The sequence below is a fragment of the Malus domestica genome, chromosome 13, assembly GCF_042453785.1.
Source record: "Malus domestica chromosome 13, GDT2T_hap1".
NCBI classification, from domain to species: domain Eukaryota; kingdom Viridiplantae; phylum Streptophyta; class Magnoliopsida; order Rosales; family Rosaceae; genus Malus; species Malus domestica.
Window position 1 is genome coordinate 8,406,908 of NC_091673.1, and position 14,161 is coordinate 8,421,068.

Here is a 14,161-nt window from a genome sequence, read left to right on the forward strand (position 1 = left end):
CTTTCGAAGCTAGAGCTTTTGTAAATGAAACTTTTGAAGCTGATTGACATGAGTGATGCTCACAAACGTTTGATTGACATGAGTGATGCTCATGGATGTTAACATGAGTGATGCTCATGAATGTTGACATGAGTGATTCTCATGAATGTTTATGTATGATTGATATGAGTAATGCTCATGAGTGTTTATGTATGATTGACATGAGTAATGCTCATGTATAATATGAAGTACTAGGCATACTTTTGATCACCTAATTGGTGGTAATAGCGGCAAGTTGCCGAATAATAATGGACTACTGGGCGTACTTTTGATCACCTGGTTGGTGGTAATAGCGGCAGATTGCCGAATAATTTTGGAGTACTGGGCGTACTTTTGATCACCTGGTTGGTGCTATTTTGGGCTTATAGGCCTTCGCCTTCCCCACAACATTCCAGCCCATTTATTTTGGGCTTTGTCGTTATTTTTTATTTTTTTTATTACCCACTGATGGGGTTTATACAGATGTCTCCGAAATATAAGAAAAATAATTTACACCATTTAGAAACAAGAAAAGTAAATCACATCATTCTAGTGTGGTGTTTATTCCTTGCTTTTGTTTTCTGCTTTTCCCACTCAATTTCTTTCTCTTTTTCTCTTTTCCTTTTGCTTTCTACTGCGTCTGTGTCTGTGTCTCTTGGTGAAACTGGAGGGCTAACTCCATTTGCTTTTCTTGGACAGCTGGTCCTGAGTCGGACCCTTTGACCCGGCATTACAGTAGATTTGCATCGAAAATAGAGGGTCTCCCCTGCCTGCCTGTACGCCATATAATTGCATGTTGTTCGGATATGGGCACATGCAAGCCTTGCATGGTTGCAGCAGATAATTGCAGTGGAGATAATATATATAACAGGTGAGTGCATGGTTGGAGTTCGTGGAGGACCCGTTGGTGGTGCCCGTGCCACTGCAAGTAGATGATTGCTTTTGCCTGTTTTTTTATGATAGTGTCTCTTTCTTTTTTAGTTGGTTGGTAGACAAGGGATTATCATAGGAACATGATCTTATCTCATCCTATGCCAAACTTGGGAGTTGCGCCACGGTCTTCAGAATGGTGGCTTTGTCAAAATCACTTATGTGCAAGAAATTCTTCAATTCTGATTTTGCTGTTACGCCATGCAGAACCTACTAGCAATTTCCAGCAACATTCGAGGCCGATGTTTTCCACACCACATTTTTCTTTGTTTTGGTCAAATCTCCAGCAATGCTTGGCACCCCCGCGGACACTCAGATTTAGACCGACGAATGAGAGCAGCACACTGGGGATTTGATTAGCGGCAATGGCTTTGGATCTTAGATATGCAGATTCTTTTTCTTTCGGAAAACAAAATTGTTTTGTTTTTAGCTGAAGAGAGAGAGTGTGACGCCAGAGTCATGGCTGTCGTTGTTGTAGCTGCTTCTGCTGTGGTTGAACCAACGCAGCCTCACTATGACGTGAAGCTATTCATCATCTGTAAGCTTCCCTGCTTTGACATGCCCAGTTGAGTCAGAATGTCTTTAAGCTCATTGACTCGAAAGGATGCCAATTTTCTCTTGCACTCAGCCACCACGTCCATTTGTCTTTGCCCCAAACCACCAAACAGCAATCACCGAACCAATTTCAGCTCCAAATTCGCAAATTCCACCAAAATCGAACCGAACCCGAACCCGAAACCAATATCAATCTCGTTGGGTTTCCACTCAGCAGCTCAATCCTGCTGCCATCAGTGCCCTCCTAAAAACTCAAACTTGGTCAACCGTTACGCGGCGGATTTCAATGGTTTATCAAAATCGTATTTTGGTCTCGGCGTCTGAATCCGTATTTTCGTCAGAGCCACCATCGAATCAGCAACCATTGACGCGACCAGACTGCCGGACCCCTTCATTGTCGGAGAACTCGAAATCGATGAGATAAGAGAAACGGTACGTTTTGGAGCTCTGAAACTAATGATTCGAATTCAGGTGGTTGAAACCTGACAAGGCTCGCCGGATCTCGGACCTACGATTTTGTTAGCACAGCGAACCTGCACTTCGGCTGGGGTTCACTGCGATTTCATTGGTGTTGGTGACGAGTTGCGTGGTGCAGAGTTGCTGGGTGAGGAAGTGTGAAGTAAAGCAAAGCAAGCATTTGAATGGTTGGTAATTTCACAGTTGGGGGACTTTTTGAGGACATGGGATTTCTGGGATTCGGTTGTGTTTGATTGAAGGGAATGGATTGGACCCAATTGGATGGATATGCTAAATCTTGGTGGAGATTTGAGAGTGATGGATTTGGTTTGGTGTGATTTTCAGATTCACGACGGAGGTGAAAAATTGAGAGAGAATCGACACAGTTTTTTGTATCGATTCCCACAGACGGCGCCAAATGTTGATACACAAAACCGGAGGTCTTGGAACAACGTAAATCCGACCGTGAATCTGCAAGAAATGTAAATAACACAAGATGTATCATGGTTCACCCCAAGGTTTGGGCTACGTCCACACTGATTATGTATTTATTTGAGGGAGAGAGAGAGCTCTGAGAGTGAGAGCTTTGATAGGAGGTGAGAGGGCCTAGGAATTGGCATCCCATAATTGTGAGGGTGACGGGTCCTTTTATAGAATAAAGACTCATCACTTATTACATATTTTCCCATTCCTTTATCACATAATTACATTTAAGTCCCCGAGTATTTGTACGAGATCTAAATACGAGGCCCTAAATATGGTATAAACAGTCTCGATCAAATTAAGGCGATCATTGTATGGGCTGAAACAATCTGGACGAATGTGGTATAATCGTCTCAGTGAATATTTGATCAAAGAAAGGTATATGAACAATGTCATTTGCCCATGTGTGTTCATTAAGAAATCCAACTTTGGATTTGCTATAGTGGCAGTATATGTCGATGATTTGAACCTAGTTGGAACCCCTGAAGAGCTTAATAAAACTGCTGAATATTTGAAAAGCGAATTTGAAATGAAATACCTTGGAAAAACAAAATTTTGTCTCGGTCTGTAGATCAAGCATTGTGCTAGTGGAATTTTGGTCCACCAATCAGCTTACATTGAAAAAATCCTAAAGCGATTTGGTATGGACAAGGCTTATCCACTCAGCACGTCAATGGTTGTTCGTTCTCTCGACGTTAAGAAAGATCAATTCCGTACAAAAGAAAATGATGAACTGGTTCTTGGTCCAGAAGTACTATATCTGAGTGCAATAGGTGCTTTGTTGTATTTAGCACAATATACTAGACCAGATATAGCTTTTTCAGTCAACTTGTTAGCAAGGTATAGCTCTGCTCCAACAATTCGTCATTGGAAGGGTGTCAAATATGTATTGTGACAACAAACATGGGTATTTTCTACTCAAAGAAATCGACAAATGACCAGGTCCTTGTTGGATATGAAGATACTAGTTTTCTCTCTGATCCGCATAAAGCCCGCTCACAAACTGGATATGTGTTCAAGAATGGATATACATCAATCTCATGGCGCTCAACAATGCAAACACTAATTGCTACATCTTCTAATCACTCAGAAATACTTGCTTTACATGAAGCAAGTGGTGAATGTTCTTGGTTAAGATCAATGATCCATCATATCCGGAATTCATGTGATCTAACTTCAAAGACAGACAATCCAACTATCATTCATGAAGATAATGTAGTCCATGTTGCCCAAATGAAGGAAGGATTCATTAAGGGCGATAAAACTAAACACATATCTCCAAAGTTTTTCAGTGCACATAAGCTTTAAAAGGCTAAAGCTATTGAAGTAAGACAAATCCGTTCTAATGAAAATCTGGCAGATTTGTTCACCAAATCTCTACCAAAATGCACGTTTCAGAAGTTAGTGCAAAGTATCGGATTACGTCGACTTACCAAACAACTAAATTTGGAGAATGCGGAATCAGGGGGAGCATCCATGATACATGTCTGTTGTACTCTTTTTCCTTCGACTAGGATTTTTCTTATCAAGGTTTTAACAAGACAACATAAGTATATGCACGTCTCTATCTAATATTTTACCTCATCTATTCCTCCCTATTTTACATCAATCTCATCTACCTCAACATAAGTATAGAGCACTCGACTGCAATCAAAATATACATAAAGAAAGAAAGATCAATAACATCATCTATTCCTCCCTCTTTTATTTGTCATCCCCTAGTGTTATAGTTACAGTGTGATATTTTATCTCTACTTCGCTCCTGTCACTAGTAAAAATTATCTCTCTAACTTTTACATATTTATAACAATAACATAAATATATGCACGTCTCTATCTGAAAATTGTTTGTGTGTTAGCATAAAACCACACGTTATTATATATAATCAATTAAAAACGCAGACTTTCTAATCCGAACTCCAAAGCAAATTTTATAGATTGATTAGAAAAATGGTTAACCTCAAAGCTCTAACATATGGCAAGCACCTAAAACACACAAGTTCCATATAAAAATAAGAAGAAAAGCACGATAACACTGCTAAAGTGATCTTTCGGGTTGTCAGACATGCATGCACCTTTACGGAGTTCCGGCTGCACGTCACGGTTGAGAGCTCCGTTTTATCTAACAAGTTTGTTTGCTTCATTTTCTTTTAATCTGACCTGATTACAAATATAACTCACACCAATTATTAACTAATGATTCTGATTAACTTGTTATAATATAAGGTTGACTCTTGACTACCGGCGCCATCGATCGATCATCGATGACGGAACATACATATGTAACATTATGAAAGTAACAGGCCGTCGAAAGAGCCGACAATGTGATAGTATATTGTCATCAACTTATTAAGAGATATAAAGAGGCAGAGATTAGGTGGTGTACAAGAAGCAATGGTTGCATCATACAAAACCCCGATGTTTGGTTTTGGTCGGCATCTAATTATCTTAAGTTTACATCACCAATGGTTACGACTAGATTATGGCCTGACCCAAAACCAAGTCCTTTCGGTTTACTTCATTTCCTCTTCTGCCTTCACGTACACATTTATTTTCGATTAATCGATCCATTGCAATATTTGAATCGACAATTCACTTCTCTGCCCTTATGTTACTTCTCACACATCCCCTCAATTTTTGGCCGTCGGATCCAATGAATTGAAGAAAACCAATAGCCAAATTAACAAGAGAGTGTGGGAGGTAAAAATAGGTGTGTGAATAGAACTATCCATTGCCTTATAGGACAGTTTCTAGCTAACTTTGTAGGTTTTATTTCTTAAAGATTCTCTAGGGACAATCTTATTAATTTGGTAAGCTCCTGTGTCGATATTGCCTTAAGTAGTAGGATGTTGAAAATGAATCTTACATTGATGAGAAAATATACCTTGCATGGGCCTATAAGTTTGATTACTCCTCATATTGTCGATTAGTTTTATGGTAGAGTCTCAACTTTCTTCTTAGGATGTGGACAAGACACTGTAGAATTGTTTTAATTAATTTCTTCTTGTCTTTTTTTTTTGTGGCAACGGATCCCAAATTATATATAAGCAATTCTAAGTATCTAGGTCAATTTCTAATATATAAACGATTTTTTTCGTAATAAAATTTATTTCTAGGATTTAAGGCATGCCAAGCACCCATTCATTATATAATTACAATGTCAATGGATTAAAATACACATATAGATAGATAATTAGTAAAATAAGTGTTTGACATAACTAGTTCATGTTTAAATTTCAGGTTCAACCCACCTACTTACAAGTTTTAAAGTAGAAATGTCTACAAGAAAGCCTATTAACCATCATGATATTTTTTTTCTCATTAAATTGATGAAGCACCATGCATGTTATCATCATGCATAAGCTCAGTACTGAGCTCTCGAAATGGTAGATTTGTACGTAGAAGCCATATGTTTTAGTTCGGTTTAGAAATAAAAACTCATATCTAGCCAATTGTGTTTAATTATGTGTCTACACCGGTTGTTGAATTTTTCAGGTCGACGGGCTGATGGTCCACTTCAATAACACCGATATTGTCCCTACTTTAGCACCTGTCCAATCCGTCATGTGTGAGTTTTTATCACAAAAAATCTCAGTATTAGTTAGAATAGAGTAATCCTATTTAAATTGATTTTCTCCTTTCCTTCTGGCCGATGTATGGAAGAGAATCCTCTCTGGATCCACTTTATGAGGATCGTACGGATTCTCACATCCTAGCTGTTCATCATATATCGTACGGCCATTTTTCGTCAGGTATTATTTGTGTTTAATTTTAAATAAAAAAAGTCAAATGATTTCTGACCGCACAATACATGATGAATGACTAAGATGTAATTACCATCTTGCCACCTTTAAATCCCAATTCCCTTGCAATTTGGCGAAATGCTCTCCAACTACAAACTGTGTGCATTATTGGCATCAGATTTGCCCCCACCATTTAATCACATTCTTGAACTTAAATCCACCACCGATCGATACCATGTGAACATATCATGACTGGTGTGGACATAAATTGAGAAGCACCATCATAAAAAAGAGAAGAAAATCCGACATAATAATATAATTAGCTTTTCAGATGGGCATGATTTAGTACTTTCAGAAAAATAAACTAACTGGGACTGGTTCTTGTTTACTTTCTACTTCGCACGTCAACGGAAAATAAAAATATACAATGATCCATAGGACTGCGTCTTCGCTTGTTGGCTCCGCAATTAAGAAACAAAGAAAAGGAGATATGAGAAAACATAGAATTGTATGCTAATCAAACTTTAGGAATCGACCCTACTTGTCTGTCACATAGAGAAGTAATTTTTCAGTGTAACCGTAAGGTTTGAGGGATGGAATTACACAAATCTAAAAGAACAAACTAAAATTTATATTAAATAGTAATATTTTTAATCGCATTCAGATTTTTGTGATGAAATTCAACACAAGTCAGTTTGTGCTATAATTTGTAATTTTGTATTCAACGGTTAATGTTAGTCTTATTACGTAGATGTGAGCTCTTGGTTCGACGTTGAAATCTTAAGATAGAACACAGACATGTGGTGTTACTATTCAACTCAAATAGTACATCACGTGACTTTACATTGCTAATACCTCCTAGGGAGAGATTTGTAATTTTGAAATGTTATAATAATTCTTAATGACTTCTCTCTGAGACATGATTACGACATCGTTTTATGCTATAATTTTCTTGGCAGACATAATTGCAATAGTAATAGAGAGCACATGGTTACATGGCAAAATTATAGATAAGAAATCCAAAGGAAATTATATGAAGTAAAGGAGAAGAACATAAAGATTTTTGCGATGCCTTAATTTATGTGTATCAAACATGCTTTGATGTTGTTGGTAGACATCAAAACAATCACTAATTACGTTACTTAAATCTGCTAACCACCATTTGCTTCCTTAAAAGGACCATTCTCCACCAAACTAGCTAGATTTATTGGTCGGTTGCTTTATCTCTTGGGGTAATTTTTGGGATAATTATGTCTCAGTAACCCTAATACACGCATCATTTTTTTAACCCTTATCATTTTTTAATTACAAACAATATTATTACTATGAATTAGTCTAAAGAAGGAAACTTTAACGCAAAGCTCTCGGCACTGTTTATTTTAACGAAAAACCACATTTTTACATTAAAAAGTCCATTATGGTACTTTTTACTTTACCCTTTATTTTGTCCTTATCATTAAAACTCAAAGTTTTCAAGCTCTTTTCATTATTTTTTCTTCTAAGGAAAGACGGAGTTTTAACCAAAATAAGTAAAAGAGGAGGGTTTGCTAAAACGCAATCAATTGAAGAGGAAGATCTTCTCCGTAACTTTTTATTCTTTGCATCATTGAAAAGTTTTCATCATAGTGAAGCCATTTTCTATAGTTACTCCTTCCTTCCATATATGGGTCAAAAGTCAAAACGTTTCTGCTTTAGTACACATAATACTACTTGTATGCAGAAATTATTGAAGGTTTATTTTTAGTCATACTCCTTGAAACTCTAGTTTCGTCTTATTTTGCAATCTAAAAATGAAATTTGATGTACTTTACCATTTGAAACTCGATTTTCGTCTTATTTTCTCACATTCTGTGGAATCCGTTAAGAAAATTGTTGAGTTTGCGACGTGGCACTAGTGTGGCCCACTTACATGATGGCATGTTCGCCGCATCAGCTTAAGAATATATTTAATATTTTGAAACTGTAAGAAACATTAAAAAAGATTTAGGTTTTTATCTGTTGTTTCCAAAATGATTTTCACAGCTGTTGCTTTCTGTTGATTATTTTGAGTAACCAACACTCTTTCCCGTACGATTTTTACAGCTGCTTCGTAATAATAAGGCTATGAAATTTGTTAAAAAAACTCCTCCTGTTTTAGCATTTAAAGTCCTTCCAAAGTTATGATTGGGCTCTTTTCTTGAAATAGCCCAGTGAAATAGCCCAGGAAGCCCACTTGAACTGTGAATAGCCTCATCCTTACCCAACAAAACTCAAATGGGCCGTCTTGGAATTAGTTTACTCATAAAAACGGCATGTAAGAGAAATCTGCGTAAGACCTTAATGCACTACATCAAGAATTTCCCAAGAAGAAAACTGATTCGAACTTCGCCAACACATTAAAATACAAGCCAATGAGGCTTTAAGTTATAAGTAAGTCGACATTGTTACGTTTGTCCAGTGTTTCATATATGAAATTGGATAACAAACATTACCTTATGTGAGAATATCAAATATCTACTTGGGCCTCCTTATACGATGCCCTCATTGGTTGCGATCAGTTCTCAGATATATTGGTGGCTCTGACTTGTAATCTAAGCCACCAGCTTGTGATTTTTCCAGGTAAGCTCAACAACTGGACGTGGAAGGAATGAAGGGCCCACTCTCAGATTCTGCATGCCACATGGCACCCCAAAAGCCAATCGGACACCACTCTCCTATCCTACAAGATAAGCCCCTTCAATTCTTTACATTAACTCATCTGCGTCTCTCTCCCCAAACACTCCAAACCCCATACAGTTTCACAGATCAAATAAGCAACAAAGTTTGGTCGAAGCCTCGAAAAATGGCCTCCGCCTGGGCTACCTCTTCCGCCATTGCAGCCGTCGCTGTATCGTCGCGGTATTTATTTATTAATTTAATGTGTGCTTAATTACGTACTCTTGCATGGTTTATTGGGGTTTTGGAGTTTTTTGTTCCTTCGCGTTGTTAATTAATACAAGCAAGATGTGAATTATGCTGCAGCTCCCAGAAGGGTGGGTCTTCTTTGGCGGCAACTAAGGCTTCTTTCTTTGGTGGGAGGAAGCTGAGAGTGAGAAGCTTCACAGCCACCAAAGGATCATCGTCATCTTTTACAGTACGTGCGGCTGCTGCTGACCCCGATAGACCTCTGTGGTTTCCAGGAAGCACCCCTCCCCCATGGCTCGATGGAAGGTAGGTCCAAAATATCCCGTTTATGAATGTTCTCTTATCAGACTATCTAGCAACATGAAATATTTTGGTTACCAGCATCAACATGCAAGTCTAAACCATTAATTAAGTTGATAACTGTCCAACAATGTGGTTCATATTCACATAATTGAACCTAAACCCTTAATTAAGTCGACATTTGTCTGAATATCTTTGGTTCATAGCCGCATCATTGAATCTTAAGTTGTTAATAAAATGTTTGCTTATAGAAAAATGTTCTCTTACCAGACTAGATTACAATATAAGATGTTTACGTTGCTAGCATAGTAGCATGTGAACCTAAACCGTCACGAAACAACTCTCTATATGGTATTTTACGTTGTCTCTCTACCTTACTGATTAAGTGTTATAATAATGCAGCCTGCCAGGAGACTTCGGCTTCGATCCTCTTGGTCTTTGTAAGTCGAACACCAATGCTATTAATCCCTAACCATAATTCTCACATATTCTCTAAATGCTGATGAAATTTGTAACTAATAATGTTTGTTAAAATGTAATTACAGCATCTGACCCAGACAGCCTGAAATGGAACCAGCAAGCAGAGCTTGTACACTGCAGATGGGCAATGCTCGGCGCAGCCGGAATCTTCATCCCCGAATTCTTGACCAAAATCGGCATTCTAAACACCCCGTCATGGTACACAGCCGGAGAGCAAGAGTACTTCACAGACACCACCACTCTCTTCGTCGTTGAGCTTGTTTTGATCGGGTGGGCCGAGGGGAGGAGATGGGCCGACATCCTCAAGCCCGGCTCCGTTAACACCGACCCAATCTTCCCCAACAACAAGCTCACCGGGACAGATGTAGGGTACCCGGGAGGGCTCTGGTTCGACCCACTTGGATGGGGAAGCGGCTCGCCTGAGAAGATCAAGGAGTTGAGGACAAAGGAGATTAAGAACGGAAGGCTAGCTATGTTGGCTGTGATGGGGGCTTGGTTTCAACACATTTACACTGGGACTGGCCCCATCGACAACCTCTTCGCTCACCTCGCTGATCCCGGCCATGCCACCATTTTCGCTGTGAGTGCAATTAGCGCACTTTAAATTGATTTAAACTAATTTGATTGGATGCTTAGGGTTTTCTTAATTAGGGTTAACATATCTAATTGTTTTGGTTGGTTTTTGGCAGTCTTTCTCCCCCAAGTGAGGAACGAAGGAGAATTCTAACTGGGGCTTTCAAGTGCGGGAGGAGAAGGAGCAACGTTGTCATCGATCCGGGAAAAGAGGCTGAGAAGTATTGTGTTGTTCCAAGGGAAATTTGTAGGACTAAAAACTTGTAATTTGATGTGCTTGTGTACAAAAATCTCTTTGGAACCTTCGTTCCAATATGTATGAAATCAGCTGGTGACCTACAAACTTATTCCAACTGCATATGCATGGCATGCAACAATGTTAACTGATGTTCTTCTTATCAAACTAGCTTGGGATTTATAAACAGTAAAATCGATAACAAATTTTTAATCAAAATTTATGTTGCAAATAAAATAATAGAGAAAAGCGGTACATAATCACAATTCGATATTTGCTGTTTTTTTGTAATCAATTTTATTTGTGCATATTTAATTTCATCGGAAAGTTGTATAAGATCACTTAATCATCCGCTGTTGACCAAAAAAAGTTAAAAAATTATCCACTTTGATACTAAGTTGCAGAAGGATCCTCCTCTTAATCCACAAAATCAAGAGATCCGTTGAAATTTGATTCAATAGCTACAAACAAGAGCCCACTTTAAAAGTTATAATAACTTCAACTGCTAGATCAAATTTCAACGGCACGGATTTCCTGATTTTGTGGATTAAGAGGAAGAGATCCGGAAATGATCCCTTTCCCCAAGTTGCCACCTAACATCCACAAGTAATAGCCTCCAAAAGATTTTAATCAGGACGGTGAGCTCCATACATGTATATTCATCAGATCATATTATATTCAAAGTCTAACTTGTCAATCAATCCCCCCAAGTTGAAAATTATTTGTTTTGAAGCATTCAACTTTTATGAAGCTACGCCTAATGGAACCCAAATTCATGTTAGTTGGTATGCAAACACAATTCAAATAGATGGTTGGTTTGGAGATAAAATAAGAAGTGATTTCCGCACATTTTTTTTTCGTTAGTCTACACATTTTTGAAGAATTAATGCACTAAAACAAACAAGAATGTAGGAGGAAAAAATGTGTACGGAAATCATTTCTCGAAGATAAACTGTTTGGACCTAAAATCCTGAAACTTCAACACAAACTTGTGGCCACAAGAAAATTCAAGCAACAAATTAAGCAGCAAATACTAAAATTCTAATTAAACTTCAGTAAACTAAATTATGAAATTCTGAGGAACCCAATACAATTTACAAACAAATTACACTTAAAGGCAACAAATTTGTCAATAAGCAGACAAATTTAGTCATAAAAATATATTAATTTGAAGGAAAGTCATCTCATTACAGCTTAATGACGAACTCTCACCCCCTCTTCTTCTCTCAAAGTATCATTAATTTACTATAATACAGGATTTAATTTTTTGTAATTTTCACAAATCTCTTCTTTGGGAAAAAAAATTGACAGGAAAGAGAGAAATTCTATAACTTTCTAATAAGAAGCAAAACCGAACCGGCTAAGACGGAGGGTTGGGGCGCTGTACGGAGATCTGAACCGGAAGCGGCCGACTCGTACCCGACCCACCACAGCTGCTACAAAACGTACGACCCGAGCCGGCACAGCTCCGGCACCCGACATCACCATCGGACCAGCGCGAGCAGAAGCAGGTGACCCGACCCGTTCCGTTGCACCTGGGACAGCGCGGGAAGGGGCCGGCCATGGGCTTCTGGTCCATGACCGATTTGACGAAGACCGCGCCCGCCAAGACGCCGAGACCGGTGGCGAGCTGAGTCAGCACGATCGGACCTCCCATTTGTTTGGTGATGCGTCGGATAACGAGGAGGGAGAGAGCAGAGAGAGGGAGGAAAAGAAGCGAAAGGTGTAGAGAGAGAGAGGAACAAAGATTTTTATTAACTTATGGGGGTTTTACTGAAGAATTTAAAGTGGTGAGGGGAATGGACACGTTGACGCGGTTGGGTTGGGTGAGATTTTTAAGAATCCGGATTCTCGAAGGATAGTTCGGATTATAGGAATCTGTCAATTATGTCCGTTTATAGTATATTATACGATCAAAAATTATTTTAAATATTTTTATTTAAAATTAAACATAAATAGTATTTGATAAAAACTGATAATAAGATTTATAATGAACGGACACGATTTACAAATCTCTAGAATTCTTACCTTAAGGATCCTGAGAGGATTTTTATGGAGGTCGGGGGATCTGGAATGTTGTGGACGTGTTTGCTTCCTTGTACGCTACTTCTACTTGGAGCCTTGGTGGCATGTACCACTTGATATTGATTTTCTTATCTTATTCTTGTACATCACATGTTGGAAATTTAGGGGGTGTGATGGGAAATTGGTTTTGAAATTTTTATGGGTGGTGATAAAAATTATCTGAATAGTGGAGAATCTATGTGAGTGTGGTTAGCATTATCATATTTTCCTACTCCAAGCATATATGGAGGCAAATTTTTTGCCCTCTCACTTTCCGTGTCCTCCTGTTTGTGTGGTCACGGTTAAACCACGTCAATATTTTATATTACTATTCATTTTTGTCTTATTATCTCTATAAAAAAAATAATATAAAATGTTGACGTGGCTTAACCATAACCACACAAAACAAGAGAGCACGAGAAGTGGGAGGGTAGAAAATATGCCTCCAACATATATATGACAAATGTTCAATAAAAATGACGATATCTTTTGTTATAAGAGGCAATGACAGATCTAAGATTTGAATTTTGAGGGATTTTGTTTTAAAAGTTACAATGGCGTACCTTAACTTACAAATTTGTTGCAATGTAACGCTCCACCCTCGAAATATTTATTTTCGGGAAATAATTCCAATGATAGGCCCAAATTAAATTTTTGTTTATTCTTTATTTAATTTTCTTAATCGCTCACAAAAACTACAACCATAATTAACTTACCAAACCATACGATTAAATTTTCATAATTTATCACCAATTTCTTCTCTTAAATCAAACCACATCTACCATTGGTCAAATAACCCTAGCATACTAATCACACTTATTGGTAAACTACTTACAATCATTGCCATATTCATCATTGGCAAAACAATTATGATAAATTCCCAACCGTAACCATCGTCGGGGAAATAAATATCACAATTTCAAGCCAAACCATTTAAATTGGCAATTCAAATATAAAAAAACTCCAGCCAAAACCATTGGAATTCCAAATCACAATCACTAGTAAAATCACTTACCATCATTGGCTAAACATAGCCATCACCATGATTCACCTTCAAAATTCGTGTGCCAACATAATCCAACCTGATGACCGGTCCCGCAGCCGATTACCCTCACTTCAATCTGACCACACAACATGAAGTATGGTAACGAGAGTGTCCAGTTATTCCTACACTACACCCCAGAACCAAGTACCTTCCCCACAGAATATGGTACATGTTCGGCTGCGTAGGCCTCCAAAGGTTTAGGGGATTGAAACCCAAGGTAGTGCGCAATGCCTTTCACTCCTAGTAACTCTCAATCCAGGAGTGTCTATTTCGAACGGACATACCACATAGACTATCCCACAGGAGTACCCTGACTGTATAACACCATCTGAAGGTTTAGGGGATCGAAACCCAAGGGAACCTCACAGTCCCTTTCACTCTCAGGTCATCAAAATCA

The 14,161-nt window shown here is 38.3% G+C and overlaps 2 protein-coding genes across 2 annotated transcripts; one reads left to right on the forward strand and one right to left on the reverse strand.

Moving 5' to 3' along the window:
- Positions 1-8,658: 8,658 nt before the first annotated feature.
- Positions 8,659-10,763, forward strand: LOC103452146 (chlorophyll a-b binding protein, chloroplastic). The gene is made up of 5 exons (XM_008391644.4): positions 8,659-9,061; positions 9,185-9,373; positions 9,770-9,807; positions 9,913-10,427; positions 10,537-10,763. The coding sequence occupies exons 1-5, from the start codon at positions 8,811-8,813 to the stop codon at positions 10,552-10,554; spliced, it is 1,011 nt and encodes a 336-aa protein (XP_008389866.3). The 5' UTR covers positions 8,659-8,810; the 3' UTR covers positions 10,555-10,763.
- A 1,037-nt stretch (positions 10,764-11,800) lies between these two features.
- LOC103452145 (uncharacterized) lies at positions 11,801-12,421 on the reverse strand. The gene has a single exon (XM_008391643.4). It carries the CDS (start codon positions 12,310-12,312, stop codon positions 12,016-12,018), a length of 297 nt encoding a protein of 98 aa, XP_008389865.1. The 5' UTR covers positions 12,313-12,421; the 3' UTR covers positions 11,801-12,015.
- Positions 12,422-14,161: the final 1,740 nt, after the last annotated feature.